This window comes from Diabrotica undecimpunctata, chromosome 4, assembly GCF_040954645.1.
Source record: "Diabrotica undecimpunctata isolate CICGRU chromosome 4, icDiaUnde3, whole genome shotgun sequence".
Classification (NCBI taxonomy): Eukaryota; Metazoa; Arthropoda; class Insecta; order Coleoptera; family Chrysomelidae; genus Diabrotica; species Diabrotica undecimpunctata.
Window position 1 is genome coordinate 131041952 of NC_092806.1, and position 18268 is coordinate 131060219.

An 18268-nucleotide genomic window follows, 5' to 3' on the forward strand; every position below is an offset into this window, starting at 1 on the left:
CCAACACTTTGGCGACAAGCTAAAACAATTCCACTCAAGAAAAATGATACTTCTGCCAATACAACTATGTCATTTAGACCCATCTCATTAACGTGCACACTTTGCAAACTCCTGGAAAAAATTGTCAACAAACGCTTACTTTGGTATCTTGAAAAACATAATATTATCAATACCGCTCAATCAGGATTTCGTCCAAATCGTTGCACGATCGATAATCTTATCACTCTTCAATCCGATATCATAGAAGCATTCTCTAATAGAAACGACCTTATAACTGTCTCACTCGATATAGAAAGTGCTTTTGACACAGCATCAAGGCCGGCAATTCTAGAAAAACTTAAAGAGTCTAATTTATCTGGAAACATATATCTATTTGTTGAGAATTTTTTAACTAACAGAAGTTTCAAAGTTTCTGCAAATGGTAAAATGTCTCCCTCATATATCCTGGAGACAGGAGTACCTCAAGGATCAGTCCTCAGCACAACCTTATTTTTACTGCTTCTTAACGACCTTAGTTCCTTAGTACAACCCCCTGTCAAACATAATATCTATGCGGATGATCTAGTTATTTACTGCTCGGGTAAAGTAACAAGCTCCACTAGCACTCTTTTGCAAAATACTATTGATAACATTTCTCACTGGTCTAACAACATTGGTTTTAGCTTCTCGCCTACAAAGTCTAAAGTGATTAACTTTAGCAAAAAATATAAACAAACTCTTCCACTCATAAAATTAAAAGAGCATTCACTACAAGTAGTTGAAAATCACAAATTTTTAGGGGTAATTTTCGATAAAAAATTAACATGGAAGAGACATATAGAAAAAACTAAAGCCAGTGCCTCAAAAAATATAAATCTCTTAAAATCACTAGCCAATCGACAATGGGGAGCCGAAGAAGAAGTTCTATTAAGTTTATACAGAGCACTAATAAGATCTAAGTTAGACTATGGATCGATATTATATATGTCTGCCCCTAAAACTTATTTAAAATCACTAGATACAATTCAAAACACTTCATTAAGAATATGCCTTGGAGCCTTCAGATCTAGCCCTACAGAAAGCATATATGTCGAATCGTGTGAACCCCCTCTAAATATTAGAAGACAACGACTACTAAACTCCTATTTTGCTAAGGTCTCTGCAAACCCAAATAATATATCATTCCAACTTATTAAAAATTTTCAATTAACAGGAGCACACAGTAGAGCTACTGCCAATTCATCACTACAGTTTCTATCCCCACTCTTAGAAAATTTTGACCTAAATCTTACCACCCCCATTAATCAGCCCAATACTCCACCTTGGCTAAAAATATTACCTGACTTTAACGTAAATTTGTGCAGATATAAGAAAATGGAAACCTCCACGATACTCATGAAACAAACTTTTAATGACATAATTAATAGAGGCAAGTTTGATAACATAATATTCACAGATGCATCTAAAGACGAAGAAAGTGTCGGATGTGCTGTTACTTCCACAAATAACAGACTAGCAATGTATAGACTACCCAAGATTACCAGTATATTCACAGCAGAACTCTACGCCATACTTAAAGCTCTGGAGGTTCCAATGCAGGGTACCAAAAACTTAGCAATCTGTACAGATTCATTATCATCCATAAATTCCATTAGAAAAATCTACACATCAAATCCGTTAGTTAATGAGATCCACGAAAGATGTACAGCACTTGCTAAATCCAACACTTCGGTTTCGATGATATGGAATCCTTCACATGTTGGTATTAAAGGAAATGAGAATGCTGACCACGCAGCAAATGAAGCACGTTGCTCTGACCTTACAGATGAAAAATGCCAATTGTTTCAAGATATAATAATTGAAATTAAAAAGTTATCTACCTCAATGTGGCAAAATCAATGGAACAGGTGCACTACCCAACTAAAGTCCATCCAACCAAACATTTTAGGACCTAGAATTTTTTCTACGGAAAGAAAATCGAAGACCATCATTAGAAGGCTTAGAATTGGGCACACCCGGCTAACCCACGGATATCTGATGGTTCCAGAAGAACCTCCAAACTGCCAATATTGCAACTCCCGTCTAAGTGTACACCATATACTTGTGGAATGTAACCAGTACGCAGCAGCACGGATCAAACATGGTATCCACGGAAGTTTATGTGATATTTTAAATTCCAAAAACAATATGTCTAATGTGATAAAGTTCCTTAAAAACTGTAAATTATATCACCTGTTGTAATTGTATCACCTATCTATATTTTAATTTTGTATTCATCTGCTAGTTTTGTATTTTCTTTTTTTTTTAGATATCAATGTAACTTAATTTATTGTTTTCTGTAATACAGTTCCTCGTGTCAATGGCCACAGCAGCCGAGACATGTATTTTGAAATAAAAAAAAAAAAAAAAAAAAAAAAAAAAAAATATAAACTAATAATAAAACTAACCTGAATTTCTTGCTTTTTTTGGTTAGCAAAGTCGTTTGCACTTTTCGTAGTATTCACAAATGCGCCTTGAATATTCTGTCCTGCATCTTTAAGTTTAGAATCTGCTTCGTGAAGTGCAGAACTAGATTTATCTACAAATAGAAGCAATAAAAAGTAAAGTACATTCTATTAAATAAAAAATTAATTACCTTGAATAGAATGTCCTAAATTTTTCACACCTTCTGCAGCCTCATGCATTTTATTGTCGACATTTTTTGCAACATTCTGGGCTCCTTCAGCAGTCTTCTGGGCAGATTCTTTTAGTTTATTATCAATATTTTTTGCTAAATTTTGGGTACCCTCTACTGTTTCGTGAGCCACGTTCTGGATACCTTCGGCTGTCTTTTGAGCAGCATTCTTCGCTCCCATTGCTGCACTATTTGCAAGATCGTGAGCACCGTCCACAGTTTTACGAGTTGCTTCCTGTGTTCCTTCAACCGCATCTTTTAATTTGTTATCAATATTTTTAGCTACATTTTGTGCACCTTCCTTTGCCCTCTGTGCAGCATTTTGAGCTCCTTCTGCCGTTTGTTTCAATTTATTATCAATATCTTTTGCTACATTTTGAGCTCCTTCGGCTGTTTTATGGGCTGCATTTTGTGCACCTTCCGCCGTTTTGTGAAAAACATTGTCAATTCCGTGAGCTGCGTTTTGCGCTAAATTTTTAGCTCCATCTACTGTTTTGTTAGCAGCATTTTGAGCTCCTTCTGCCGTTTGTTTTAATTTATTATCAATATCTTTTGTCACATTTTGAGCTCCTTCGACTGTTTTATGGGCTGCATTTTGTGCACCTTCTGCCGTTTTATGAAAAACATTGTCGATTCCGTGGGCCGCATTCAGTGCTAAATTTTTAGCTCCATCTACTGTTTTGTTTGCAGAATTTTGAGCTCCTTCTGCCGTTTGTTTCAATTTATTATCAATATCTTTTGCTACATTTTGAGCTCCTTCGGCTGTTTTATGGGCTACATTTTGTGCACCTTCTGCAGTTTTGTGTAAAGCATTGTCAATTCCGTGAGCTGCGTTTTGCGCTAAATTTTTAGCTCCATCTACTGTTTTTTTAGCAGCATTTTGAGCTCCTTCTGCCGTTTGTTTCAATTTATTATCAATATCTTTTGCCACATTTTGAGCTCCTTCGGCTGTTTTATGGGCTGCATTTTGTGCACCTTCTGCCGTTTTGTGAAAAACATTGTCGATTCCGTGGGCTGCATTCTGCGCTAAATTTTTAGCTCCATCTACTGTTTTATTTGCTGCATTTTGGGCTTCTTCTGCCGTTTGTTTAAATTTATTATCAATATCTTTTGCTACATTTTGAGCTCCTTCGACTGTTTTATGGGCTGCGTTTTGTGCACCTTCTGCCGTTTTGTGAAAAACATTGTCGATTCCGTGGGCTGCATTCTGTGCTAAATTTTTAGCTCCATCTACTGTTTTGTTTGCAGCATTTTGAGCTCCTTCTGCCGTTTGTTTCAATTTATTATCAATATCTTTTGCCACATTTTGAGCTCCTTCGACTGTTTTATGGGCTGCATTTTGTGCACCTTCTGCCGTTTTGTGAAAAACATTGTCGATTCCGTGGGCTGCATTTTGCGCTAAATTTTTAGCTCCATCTACTGTTTTATTTGCTGCATTTTGGGCTCCTTCTGCCGTTTGTTTCAATTTATTATCAATATCTTTTGCTACATTTTGAGCTCCTTCGACTGTTTTATGGGCTGCGTTTTGTGCACCTTCTGCCGTTTTGTGAAAAACATTGTCGATTCCGTGGGCTGCATTCTGTGCTAAATTTTTAGCACCATCTACTGTTTTGTTTGCAGCATTTTGAGCTCCTTCTGCCGTTTGTTTCAATTTATTATCAATATCTTTTGCTACATTTTGAGCTCCTTCGACTGTTTTATTGGCTGCATTTTGTGCACCTTCTGCCGTTTTATGAAAAGCACTGTCGATTCCGTGGGCTGCATTCTGTGCTAAATTTTTAGCACCATCTACTGTTTTGTTTGCAGCATTTTGAGCTCCTTCTGCCGTTTGTTTCAATTTATTATCAATATCTTTTGCTACATTTTGAGCTCCTTCGGCTGTTTTATGGGCTGCATTTTGTGCACCTTCTGCAGTTTTGTGTAAAGCATTGTCAATTCCGTGAGCTGCGTTTTGCGCTAAATTTTTAGCTCCATCTACTGTTTTGTTAGCAGCATTTTGAGCTCCTTCTGCCGTTTGTTTCAATTTATTATCAATATCTTTTGCCACATTTTGAGCTCCTTCGACTGTTTTATGGGCTGCATTTTGTGCACCTTCTGCAGTTTTGTGTAAAACATTGTCAATTCCGTGAGCTGCGTTTTGCGCTAAATTTTTAGCTCCATCTACTGTTTTGTTAGCAGCATTTTGAGCTCCTTCTGCCGTTTGTTTCAATTTATTATCAATATCTTTTGCCACATTTTGAGCTCCTTCGACTGTTTTATGGGCTGCAGTTTGTGCACCTTCTGCCGTTTTATGTAAAGCATTGTCAATTCCGTGAGCTGCGTTCTGCGCTAAATTTTTAGCTCCATCTACTGTTTTGTTTGCAGCATTTTGGGCTCCTTCTGTCGTCTGTTTCAATTTATTATCAATATCTTTTGCGATATTTTGAGCACCTTCTGCTGTTTTATGGGCTGCATTTTGGGCACTTTCTGCAGTTTTATTTAGGCTTTGATTAATATTTTGACCGATATTTTGCACACCGAGCGAGAAGTTGTGACCACCCTGTTGCAGTGCTATTCCTGTATGATGCAATTGATTTCCCAAATGTTGTCGTCCAGATTCTGCAGCAACAGCACCTTCATGAAGTTTATTATCAATATGATGCCCAATGTTGTGGAAGCCGGAAGCAATATTCTGACCATCTTTATGAATAAGGTCTCCCGTATGGTGTAGATGATCATCCACGTTTCTTCCAAATTGATGAAGATTTCCCGCTAACGCATTTTTATGAGCCTCTGCTGTAATTGCAGCATTGCTGAGATTATTATCGATATTCTGTCCAGTTCTTCTCAAAGTTTCTGCCAATTCTCGCCTTTTTGCCTCAGCAAATTCTTCTGTTTCCTTTACTCGTTGGGCAACTTGTGCTTCAGTTTCTTTCCATTTTTGTTCTGCACTTTGGACTGTACTTTTTACTACATTGTCAGCTTGTTTAAGTTTGTCGTCGACCGCTTTATGGATGTTTGCTTCAGCTTCTCGTTTCGCAGCTTTAGCAGCTTCTTGAGTTTGTCTTCCAAGGTCGTTAAGTTCTTCATTTAAGGCATTTTTTGTATTTTTGGCATCTTCAACTAAAAAATAAAAGCTTTAGTTATTCATTATTTTGTAGCTTAGGTGTCTTTTAAATAGCTAAGTGACACAAATTACTTAAGGAGACATATATACTTGGATAGACAAAAATAAATCATATTCGAAAACATTACAAAGGGTAACTTACCAACATTATGGGCCGTATTTTTGACGTCTTGTGCTACATCTTCCGCTCTGTCTACAACTTTCTGAGCTTTTACTTCTGTGGCGTTTTCTATCGACTCCGCCTCCTTGTCCACCTCTTTTTTCTTTCTACCAAAGAACTCTCCAATTCGACTTCCAAAGTTTCTTAAGCCGGCTAAAAATATTTGTAATTGTTAAAATGACTTTTGCAAATAATAGTAATAATATACTAATAATAATATATAATAATAGTAATAATACAAAATAGAATAGTATTAAACAAAATAAGTAAAATATGTTTTAAAATCAACCACAAACGTGATTAGAAATATTTTACTTGCTTATTGACCATATGACCTCACGAATTAGAGTCATTGGACATTCTTTAATAACATTCGTTTTTAATTAGTTTATAAGTATCAAAGGCCAAAAAGTTGCTTTAGTTATTGTTGTTACAAAGCTCCGATATTGCTTAGATGGTTTAAGCTACGTGATTAAGAGGTAATCGTCTTTTAAAAGGTTATTTATCTAAAAAATGTAATTGTGGATGTGATATACATATCTGAAATACAAACCCAAATTAATTTAGATAAATAAGTTTTCAAGTAAACACTGAAGAATGTAGTTTTAGATATATTTAGATAAAATTTATAACGGGAAGTATGCTCATTTAAAAATAGATATCTTTTATTTTGTTTCACAAGTTATCGAGTGAGTCATCATAAGACTTAAGAATAAGTTACTTTAATAAAAGTTATTTTTTTGTTCTTTATAAATAACTAGCTGACCCGGTGAACGTTACCGCCTTAGAATTAAATAATGCGTCTAAAAAATTTACAGAAAATAAAGCAAAAAAAAAAAACAAACAGTCAAACAATATTATGCATAAAAAATGTTGAATTAATTTAAAGCTTTCTGATATACAATCTTTTATTTCCGACACGCGAATAATTGTCCATGCGCGCAAAATAGAAACTATTAGTTAATTCAGCAAATTCTAACAGTTAGCTTTGTGATTTGTTTGTGAAATTGTATAATTTTAAAAACAAATGGTACGTTTGTTGGAATCATCGGTATAGGGGAGAGGCTTGTACCTTGGACCAGCTTGTACCATGAGCCACTCCATTTTTTTTTTAATTTGGAGCCCGAACTCTCTCTGTTTCTTATGTCAAGCTCTTCTACAAAAGTCGTCATTTTGTGGTTAGTTGTTAAATGTCACCAGAAATCATTTGCGGCTGTCTTAAAAATATAGTGAAGTATTTTGTGAAAAGTAAGTATTTATAGGATAGATAATTTTCTTTTTTAATTTTTGTGTTAACAGATTATGGTAAATTAAATCACAGGGTGTGTATGTTTATTCTAACAGGTACTTCAACAACATAGTGAGAAATATAATAAAACAGTTTTTTAGGTTAAATTCATATTCGTTTTCGTTTCGGCCGAGTCTTGTACCTTGGACCACTATCACGTCTTGTACGTTGAGCCGCGGCCCAAGGTACAATCTCTTGTAGGTGGATAAATAAAAAAAAGTAAAAACAATTCTTTTTTTCTTTACAGATGCCTAGAAGCAAAACAGACATAAAAAGAGCTCGGCAGATCATAAAAACCTATTAAAAGCATACAATGCCATTCAAGAAAAGCAAATATCGGTCCGATTAGTTGCAAAGGAATTCCATGTGTCACGGACGACACTTAAAAGATTTTTGGTCCGTGGTCCCAACAATTTCCTCTCTTATGGTGCTGGCGCAGTCCGAAAAGTATTTTCCACTGATGAGGAGAACGACTTATGTCAGTATTTAACTCAAGCGAGTCATATGCATTATGGACTTTCACGTCGCTCTTTGCAAACTTTAGCATTTGAATACGCTAAAGCCAACAATAAGCCAGACCCACCGTCCTGGAATAATAATTATCGTGCCGGAAAACAGTGGTTCCTTGACTTTATGAGTCGCCATAAGCAACTTAGTTTAAGAAAGCCACAAGCTACTAGCCTATCTGGCGGAACCAGCTTCAACAAACACAATGTCTTATTATTTTTTTCAAAATTAAAAGAAGTCATGAATAAGCATACTTTCACACCCAATAAAACATACAATATTGATGAGAGTGGTAACGCTAATGTTCACGTTATGGAAAAATTGTAGCTTGCAAGGGTATTAAACAAGTTGGTTCTGCTACAAGTGGAGAAAGGGGTACTAATGTAACATTTATCGCTGCTGTAAGTGCTTCAGGGAATGCTGTCCCCACTATGTACATATTTCCCAGAGTGAGTTTTAAGCCCTATATGCTGAAAGGTGCACCTGCTGATTCGGTGGGAACGGCTCATCCTAGTGGTTGGTCCAATAGAGTCATATTCTTAGAATATTTAAGGCATTTTATACATATCACAAAGCCTTCCGTCGATGATAAAATATTAGTAATATTAGACAATCATGAAAGTCATATTACCCCCGAAATCATCAACTTAGCTTAAGAACATGGGATCGTAATATTGTCTATTCCACCTCATACGAGCCATAAGCTCCAACCCCTCGATCGCAGTGTTTTTGGCTCATATAAAACTTATTATAACAACGCGTGCACCGAATGGATGATAAGAAACCCAGGAAAACCAATATCTATTTACGATGTCGCTGAAATTTCTGGTGAGGCATATAAACTAGCATTTAATCGCACAAATATTGAATCTAGATCCAGAGTTTTAGGGCCAGCAAATGAAAATGTATTTCAAGAACACGAGTTCTATAGTTCTTCGGTCACTAATAGAGATAATCCTGCTAATACCAGTGAAGACATTTATTTCAGACCCCCTATTAATAATCATAAAATAACTGCTGAGACACAAGAACCTGAGCTACTATACAAGTCACCAGAGGTAGTCCGCCCTTTACCTAAGGCACCTCCAAGAACAAACATACAAAATGGTCGTAAAAGGGGCAAGTGTCGAGTCTTAACTGATACACCTGAGAAAAATGAAATAGAAAACGAGCACGAGGAAAGAATGAACAATAATATGAAGAAAACAGCTGTGAAAAGGAAAGTTATGGACACCCAACCGAGAAAGCATCATTTAACAGGCAATAAAATTAAAAAGACTAAACCAGTATTTACCTAATCGAAGGATCTCAACAAATCATCATCTTCTGACAACGACGACGTCGAAAGCATCCCTTACGATGATAGTTCGGATCCGTCTTCTGAGCATGAGTCAGACATAGATTGGAAAGGACATATGTCTAAAAATAACAAACCAGACACACGAACAGAGTTTACACTGGAAACTAGTAGATTCTACCTAACAAAGCTTATTGGAAAGAGGATCGTACGATTTTATGTTGCTAAAATAGTATCTTTAACTCCAACAATAATGGTTAATTACCTGAAGAGAATCCACTTATCTGAAAACTTCTGCCTGATTGATATAAAGGCATATGAAATCGAAAAGGAAGACATCATTGAAAGCGTCGTGGAAATTCCCAAGAAAGACGGATTCTCAAAACGTCAACAGGATATACACTTTTAACTTGGATTTTGAAAAGTATTTGGTTGAGTAAAGTTTACGTTATTTAAATTGTTTGTTTTTATGTTTAATAATAATAAATCATTGATTTATATTATTGGTAACTCATTTTACTTAAAATGGTCCATATTCTAAATAAAATAAATAATAATAAATAGGATTTTGTTCCTATGTAACTTGAAATGTGTCTGTTAATTATTAAAATAAAAGTTTTGGTAACTATGTTTACCAGTGGCCCAAGGTACAACCTTTGGTGGCCCAAGGTATAATACGTATTGTACCTTGGGCAAATTGTAGGCGTTCAGGAATTTTTCTTCTTTTAAGAAAACCAATTCATATAATCAGTTGTTATTTTTATTTTACATACTACAATAGTTTATACCTGCCCCAAATACACAACCCTATCCCTAATAGAAAAATAACGTATAATTAATAGAAGAATATACGACAAGGAAACTTACAGGGTCACTTGCTTCTCGTCTAGGGGCCCATCAAGACATTCTTAGTAGACAAACAAAACTGGACCACGGATAAGGTGTTATAACATTTAGGGTAAACAAAGGATACAAATCTAAATTTTCACACGATCATGAAAAATTCCATTCTCGCGTACAAATTCTATAGAACTGTGCATGTGTCTGACAAGAAATCTATAATGATTAATTATAATTATAATTATAATTATATATTTGTTGTGAGCCTGTAGCCAGTAGCGACTGGATATTGAATGGTGCATACATATTAAATTCAATTAATTTTTTGTAGAGAGAGTTTGAATGCCGTTGAAACTTAGGACATTCAAAAAAGATGTGATCAAGATCACCCAGTTTTCCGCAATGTTTGCAATTATCATCTTCAATCACATTTATTTTATATAAATGACTTGGATAACACGTATGTCCAAAGCGTAGTCTATTTATGGTGGTTATATATTTACGTGGAGATTTAAAATTCTTAAACCAAGTAGTTTGTGGAATAACTGGTTGTAAAGTGGTGTATCTTGTTTGGTTTGTAAAGCAGTAAAGATTCCATTGATCTTTCCATGTCGATAGCTGTTTTTTTGTAAAAATCGATAGACTTCCAACCTCTCAACGAAAGATTATGGACACTAAGGATCAGAGATAGATTCTTTAAATATTCAATAATAAATACCCATGCACCAACTGAGGAGAAGCCGGCTAAAGAAAAAGAACAATTTTATGAACATCTGGAAAATATCATACAACATTGTCGTAGAAATGACGTAGAGGTCTTAATAGGAGATTTTAATACAAAGATAGGTAAGGAGAGAGAATACATGCCAACCAATGGAATTCACAGTTTACATGAAGAGTTAATCAACAACGGAACTCGACTAATACACTTAGCCCCCTCAATGAACATGGTGATTGCCAGCACATGCTTCAGGCACAAAGATATACATAAGGGAACGTGGAGAAGTCCAGATGGGAATACAGTAAACCAAATCGACCATGTGGTGGTTGATAAAAAGTAAAAAAAATTATATGTATATTAATGATCCTTCTGAGGTTTTTCCATAACAAAAAAATATTTTATAGGGCTCTCAAACATCTTCAACTTAAGGAAGTTCAATAATGTCTTTATTTAGCAATTCATTTTCAAAATTGTCTCCACTTTAATTTTTCAATTGAATTATTTCAACTGTACAGCCACTTCCATTGGTTAAAATGGGAAAATTTCTCTTCCATACACATTCTGTTACACATTCCGTATCTGGAATTCATTATACAAATTTTCATGTCGTAATGAATTGTTTTGTGGACTTGATCTGAATGTGAATTTAAAATCTTATCAATAATATAGAATTATCCATTCTTCTTCTTCTTCTTCAGCCTTAAGTAATCCAACTTTGGACATACGCCTCCCCCAAATCAATCTAGTGTCTTCTATTTTGCGCCACTTGCTTCCAATTGTATCCTCCGATCTTCTTAATGTCACCAGTCCATCTCATTTGTGGTCTTCCTCTTCTTCTCTTTCCCTAACCATGGCCTCCACTGTAGTATTTCGTGGTTCCATCTCTTATCCTTCTCAGCATGTTCTCCTGCGTCTTTTACTTTGGTTTTGCTTCTAATGCATTTGTTTGTTTTTTTGTCTATAAGTCTCACCCGAGCATTGATCTTTCCATCGCTCTTTGTGCTTTTACTATTTTATCCATATTGGACTTGGTGAGTGAATTATCCATACCTGGTTAAAAAAAAAAAAAAATGGACGAGTGGACTTGATCTGAAGTGAATTTAAAAATTCTATCGATAATATAGAATTATCCCTACCTGGTTGTTAAAAAAAAATATTACTAAGTATTTAAAACATATCTAGGGAGTCTCACAAAATTATCAGAATTTAAAATCAATATTTGATGTATTTAAAGCATTTATTGTAAATTTAGAGAATTTCATTACCCTTGATATGATTTGGATACTTAATGATTTATAACTTTGTCTTTTTTTTCAAGTTGCTGTTTTTGAGAATTATGAGCGGAATCTGACAACCTAGGTACTATATCCATACCACTCCATACTTCTCATTACTGTTTCAGAAATCTTTTTTAATCAATAGCACCCATATCTATTGGAAAACGTTGATTAATCCCAGTTTTAAACTTTCAAGATGATAAAAACATTTACTTAAATCTAATGACTAGACTAAAAGATAGGAGTGAAGAAAAAGGTAGAAGACCTTTATAATCTTTTATTAACAAAAAATATTTATTCTCAAAACATTCAATAAATAATATTTGAATAAGAAAGGGAAAAGTAAACAATTTTTTAATAAAACTAGAGTTTCCTGTCTCGAAATTGTACGTTTTTCCTAAAATACATAATCTTATTTTCTGGCTTTTATTATAGCATAATAAACTTACGTATTTTCCGTAACTAATTTTTTTATTTCTCAAATAAAAAAACTAGTTAAAAACTCTTACTTGACACATGACTTGAAGAAAGATGCAAAGTTTAATAATTAAAATAATTTTTATCCGTATGCATACTTCCCGCCAAATCTACACAGGTTGGTGACACTGAATTTACGTCCAATAGATGAGAAAAATAGGACATGTTCTATTTCATCAATTTGTGAATTTATTATTGGTGTAAAGCGGCTATTAGAAACATTTGAGTTTGGACATACACTAGAGTGACCAAACGTTCCATAAAAACGGGATTGTCTCGTTTTTTAACAATTTTACCCGGAGTCCCGAAAAAATCTCCCGGCACGCTTAAATGTCCCGTATTTACGTTGGGTTGATGATAGATAAATTTTTAAGGATTTTTAACATAACTTGACTAATAATTTTAGTTATCTTATTTATGTTTTGAAGTATGTATTATTAAATAAGTATTCACTGTAAAATTGTTGTTTTTATTTATTGTACTCGTAATTACATATGTACAGAAAAATTGAAAATTTTTTATAGGTCTCAAACTAGCTGAAAAGAGCTTGTTTCAATGATTACGTATCGATGGAGCCTCTTGACTACCCTTTAGCTGGAGAGTATCGCCCCCAGTAAGGCCCCCTTGGGTGTGTCCCGTTTTTTTAAGTTTGTGATTTAAGTCGGCTTTACAATACATGATTTTATCATATGACAATATCATAATATGAGGTTTGTGATGATTCCTCGTTTCTATGATGTTTTAAAAATGGTGTTTACACTGAATGATAAGTTATGTTATGACTTATGATATGAGTGACAATAGGGTTTTATTGATTTTTCTTTTTGTTTATATAGAGATATGAGACACAGTGTAGGTAAAAACTATTAGATTTTTAAACTATTATAATGGAAACTAAATCTTTACTTGCATTGGCTTGCGGAATTTTAATAATAATACGCTGGCAACAACTGCGTACATCTAGTAGTAAGAAGAAAAGATCAGATGCCTTTGGTCTCGCAGGTGGCTCTTACGAAGAAATAGTGGACGGGGTATATCAAATTTAGTGTTGATATTATACCAAATTAAAAATACTTAATAAAGAAACTAAACTAAAATTATGACTAAGATGACTATAAAACAGTAAACTAAGAATAAAATAAACTAAATAAATAATAAAAGAAAAATACGACACAATAACACAGATTAGACAATAGGCTCAATATCAATGCAACAAACAAAAAATAAATAAATAAAGGATGTTGTCTCTCGGTTAGGGAATGTCGCTGAATTGAGATAAGAATAAGGTGCGATATTTGAATATGTTGGTGTTACCGGTATTATACACACTTTACACTACATGATTTATCATGTGATTTGTCATATGATTTGGTCATAAGTGAAATTTACATGTTTACACTGTGTGATTTGTCATATGATTTTGTCATAAGCACTGTCATGCGGCTTGTCATAGCTTGTGACAGGAGAATAGGACGGTGCCTATTCTTCTTCTTCAGGTACCATTTCCGCTACGGAGGTTGGCAATCATCATAGCTATTTTAATTTTTGAGGCAGTAGCTCTAAAAAGTTGTTTTGAGCTGCATCCAAACCATTCTCAGGTTCTCTATCTTTCCTTGCATTATGAGTCGCAGGATGCCATACTTCTCGTCCCGCATCACATGTCCGAGATACTGTAGCTTTCTTTCTTTAATTGTAAGTTCAACTTCCTTCTCTTTACCTATTCTTCTCAGTACTTCATTATTCGTAACTCTATCTACCCAGGAAACCCTCATAATTCTTCTATAGGTCCACATTTCAAAGGCGTTAAGTCGTCTCATTGTGTCTAGATTTAACGTCCATGATTCCACTCCATAGTATCGTACACTGTATACGTAACATTTTGTTAGGCGTACTTTAAGAGCTAATGTTAAATCTTTGCCACATAGGACCTTTTTCATTTTTATAAAATTAGAACGTGCTTTTTCGATTCTGACTTTGATTTCTGCAATGTAGTCATTATTTTCTGTTATAAGTGTTCCTAGGTAAGTATACTTTTTTACTCTTTCGATCTGCTGGCCTTCTACTGTCAAGATTTCATTAGTATTATGGTTGTTTTTACAAATTTTCATAAAGTTCGTATTGAGCGAGAGTCCGTACTCCCTACTACACATGTAATGTGTAGTAGGTGCCTATTCCGCATGATAAAATCATATGATTTTCGGTAATAATACAGGTAACACCAACATATTTAAATATCGCGCCTTATTCTTATGTCAATTCAGTAACATTCCCTTACCCAGAGACAACATTATTTATTTATTTTTTGTTTGTTGCATTGATATTGAACCTGTTATCCAATGTATGCTATTGTGTCGTATTTTTCCTTTATTATTTATTTAGTTTATTTTATTCTTAGTTTAGTGTTTGATAGTCTTCTTAGTCATAATTTTAGTTTAGTTTCTTTATTAATTATTTTTAATTTTTTAATTTAATTTATTTCAACACTAAATTTGATATACCCTGTCCACGATTTCTTTGTAAGAGCCACTTGCAAGCCCAAAGGCGTCTGATCTTTTTCTTCTTGCAGCTGTACGCTGTGCGCAGTTATTATTATTATTAAAAGTCAGGAAGCCAATGCAATCAAAGATTTATTTTCCATTATAATGGTTTCAAAATCTAATAGTTGTTACCTATACTGTGTCTAATATCTCTATGACCATAAACAAAAAAAAATCAATAAAACCTCACTCATTGTCACTCATATCATAAGTCATAACTTATCATACAATGTAAACAGGATTTTTTAAAACATCATAGAAACGAGGAATCATAACAAATCTCATATGATATTGTCATATGATAAAATCATGTAGTGTAAAGTCTACTTTATGACCGAAAATCATACGATTTTATCATGCGGAATAGGTACCGACCTATTCTCCTTTGACAAGCTATGACGAACCGCATGACAGTGCTTATGACAAAATCATATGACGACAAATCACACAGTGTAAACGTGGAACTTTGACTTTATGACCAAATCACATATAAATCATGTAGTGTAAAGTCGACTTTACTTACCCCCAAACATACATTAAAAACATTTGCAATAATCAGGTTTCTGTCTTATTTTATGACCATTTCTATTGATGTACCCAACGGATACCTACTTTAAAAGAAGAACAAAATTTTTTACAAAGAAACTTTTCGTACATAGGAATGCTACCACAATACTGAATATTATTTTATTTTAAATTATTAAAACGAAAACTATATAAATCAACATAATGTAACCATATAATATGTACAATGGTATAAAAACTCGTGGCTAAAAATAAGCAATAAAAGGATAAAACATAAATTATTTAATGTGACAATATCCTACACAAATACGTTCACGCGAAACAGTCCTTGACTATTGTGTGCATCACATCACCGCACGGTTAAACACGTCGGATGACATAATCCTTTAACAATTTTTATTATAGATGTTAGTCAACAATAACTCGAAATGAAGGATTTCAATTAAACGAGACAGATTTTTATTGAATTGGTTGTTTGAGTTTAGATTTTTCTTCTGTTCAGTGTTTCCTTTAACTAGTTCCATGTTAGATGTTAAGTTAGGAATAAATATAATTGTTTTAAAGATTTTTTAATGGAATATTTGATCAGATTATCGGTAATTTCGTCGCCATGGTTAAATTTGTTTTTTTGTTTGTTTAAGTACTGGTGTACTGGTGACGTATATTACAAAAATATTTGCTTTTGGTTATTTTCTAAACATTGCTAATGAGGTAGAAAATCATATTCATTCATGATCGAAAATTCTCCCAAAAATAATATGGGTGATCTTAATCCGTTTTTGGTAAGGTTATCAATAAATAGACATTATATGACTATAGTTATTTTCATACGGAATTTGTTGCCGAAAATTTCGATAAGGAAGATATTTAACTAACGATTTGGCACGCCTGAACCTTCAGGGGTTGCTGCATCCCATCTATATATGAGGCAGTTGAAAATTGATTTATTTGTAAATATACGCGATTGGCCCAATATTTCTCACATTTTACAGATTTCACATCCTCGTGATATTAAACAGTTATGTAAAAAAAGATCATTGTCCAGTACCAATCGATTCTAATGGCCCCAATAGAATTTACCTTTTGGATTATGTGACAGGATGGTCTTTTGCCTTAACACTTTCTTCTTCTTCAGGTGCCATCTCCGCTACGGAGGTTGGCAATCATCACAGCTATTTTAATTTTTGAGGCAGTAGCTCTAAATAGTTGTTTTGAGCTGCATCCAAACTATTCTCTCAGGTTCTTAAGCCATGAAATTCGTCTTCTTCCGATGCTTCTTCTGCCATCTATCTTTCCTTGCATTATGAGTCGCAGGATGCCATACTTCTCGCCCTGCATCACATGTCCGAGATACTGTAGCTTTCTTTCTTTAATTGTAAGTAACACTTTAACACTTAACACTTTAACAACTTTCAAATAAGAATTATTTTCTTGGACGTCTTGTAACAGTTGAGGTTGCCGTCACCGTGGCGAAGTCGTTCCTTTGATTTAGATCAATGGCTACAATTCACGCAGCCTTACTGTCTCGGAAGGGGAACGACAGTTAAAGGGATTTTTTCTGTGCTATGTAATAATCAACTATTGCAATAATGCAACCATTGGTTTGAACTTTTCCCCTTGAAGTTTAACTTGCGATTTTGTGTTCCAAGGCAACTACAAGTTTTTGATAAATAGTTTTGGTCTTACTAATCGTAAATTTTTCTGTTCTACCTCTCTTTGTCAAGCTTTATATATATATATATATATATATATATATATATATATATATATATATATATTGTTATGATGTATTGTTTGTGACTGATGAGCAATGAGTATTTTTAATAATATAATATATAGGGTTTTTATCGCGGTTCTCAAAGAATTAGTTTGTAAGTACTTTTTTAAATTATCTTTATTATATCTATTATGAAACACACATATATATCTAACCTAGCCAATGACTGATTGGATCTGTGCTCCGTCCACAACACGCGTAGCATTCGTCTCCAGCACCACATTTCGAATGCGTCAATCCTTTTCCTATCCTCTGATTTTATTGTCCATGTTTCGGCACCGTAACTGAAGATTGAAAAAATGAGTGTCCGTACCAGTCTCATTTTGAGTTTTTTGGATAAAGAGCGGTCCTTCCATATTTTTGACAGTCGACTCATCGCGTTCTTGGCCATCCCTATTCTTCTGCGAATTTCCGTATGGGAGGAGGCTGCATTGCTTAAGGAAGATCCTAGATACGTGAACTCGTCTACTTTCTCGAATTGATTTAGGGCGCCTGTTGTTTGGAGGATATTCGCGTGGTCCACAATCATGATTTTTGTTTTCTGATTATTAATCTTGAGCCCACACTTGTTGCTTTCGGTTTCTACTCTCTTTATCAGTCTCGACATCTCCTCTTCAGATGTTGCTATCAGTGTTGTATCGTCTGCGAATCTTAAGTTTGAGATCTTTTTTCCTGCAATGGAGATGCCGCCTCTCCATCCATCGAGTGCGTTCCTCATTATGTATTCTCCATATAAATTGAACAGGTCTGGAGATAGTATGCACCCTTGTCGTACACCTCTGCTGGTTTTAAAGGTATCAGATTGCTGGTTTTCAATTCTTATTTTAACTGAGTTATCTTCGTATAAGTTTTTAATTAATATTGCCAAATGATCTGGAACTCCCATCTCATGAAGAACTGTCCAGAGAACTTCCCACTTCACACAATCAAATGCCTTTTGGTAGTCTAGAAAACAGATTATTATTGGAATTTTAAATTCGCGGGCCTTTTCTATGAGCTGCCGCATATTAAGGATTTGCTCTCTCGTACCCTTCCCTTTGACAAAGCCTGCTTGTTCTTGGGGAATTTGTTTGTCTAAGTATTGTTGCAAACGGCGTTTAATG

At 34.4% G+C, this 18268-nt stretch overlaps 1 protein-coding gene across 2 annotated transcripts in view; it reads right to left on the reverse strand.

The window, feature by feature from the left end:
- The window catches only part of LOC140440030 (uncharacterized), an 80951-nt gene that overhangs the window by 14606 nt on the left and 48077 nt on the right, over positions 1-18268 (reverse strand). For both annotated transcript variants that reach the window (XM_072530270.1, XM_072530271.1), the window contains exons 2-4: positions 5902-6072; positions 2615-5755; positions 2427-2557 (exon numbers count right to left, since the gene is read on the reverse strand). In XM_072530270.1, the coding sequence (XP_072386371.1) occupies positions 2427-2557; positions 2615-5755; positions 5902-6072 (3443 nt within the window). The remainder of the gene's footprint in view (positions 1-2426; positions 2558-2614; positions 5756-5901; positions 6073-18268) is intronic.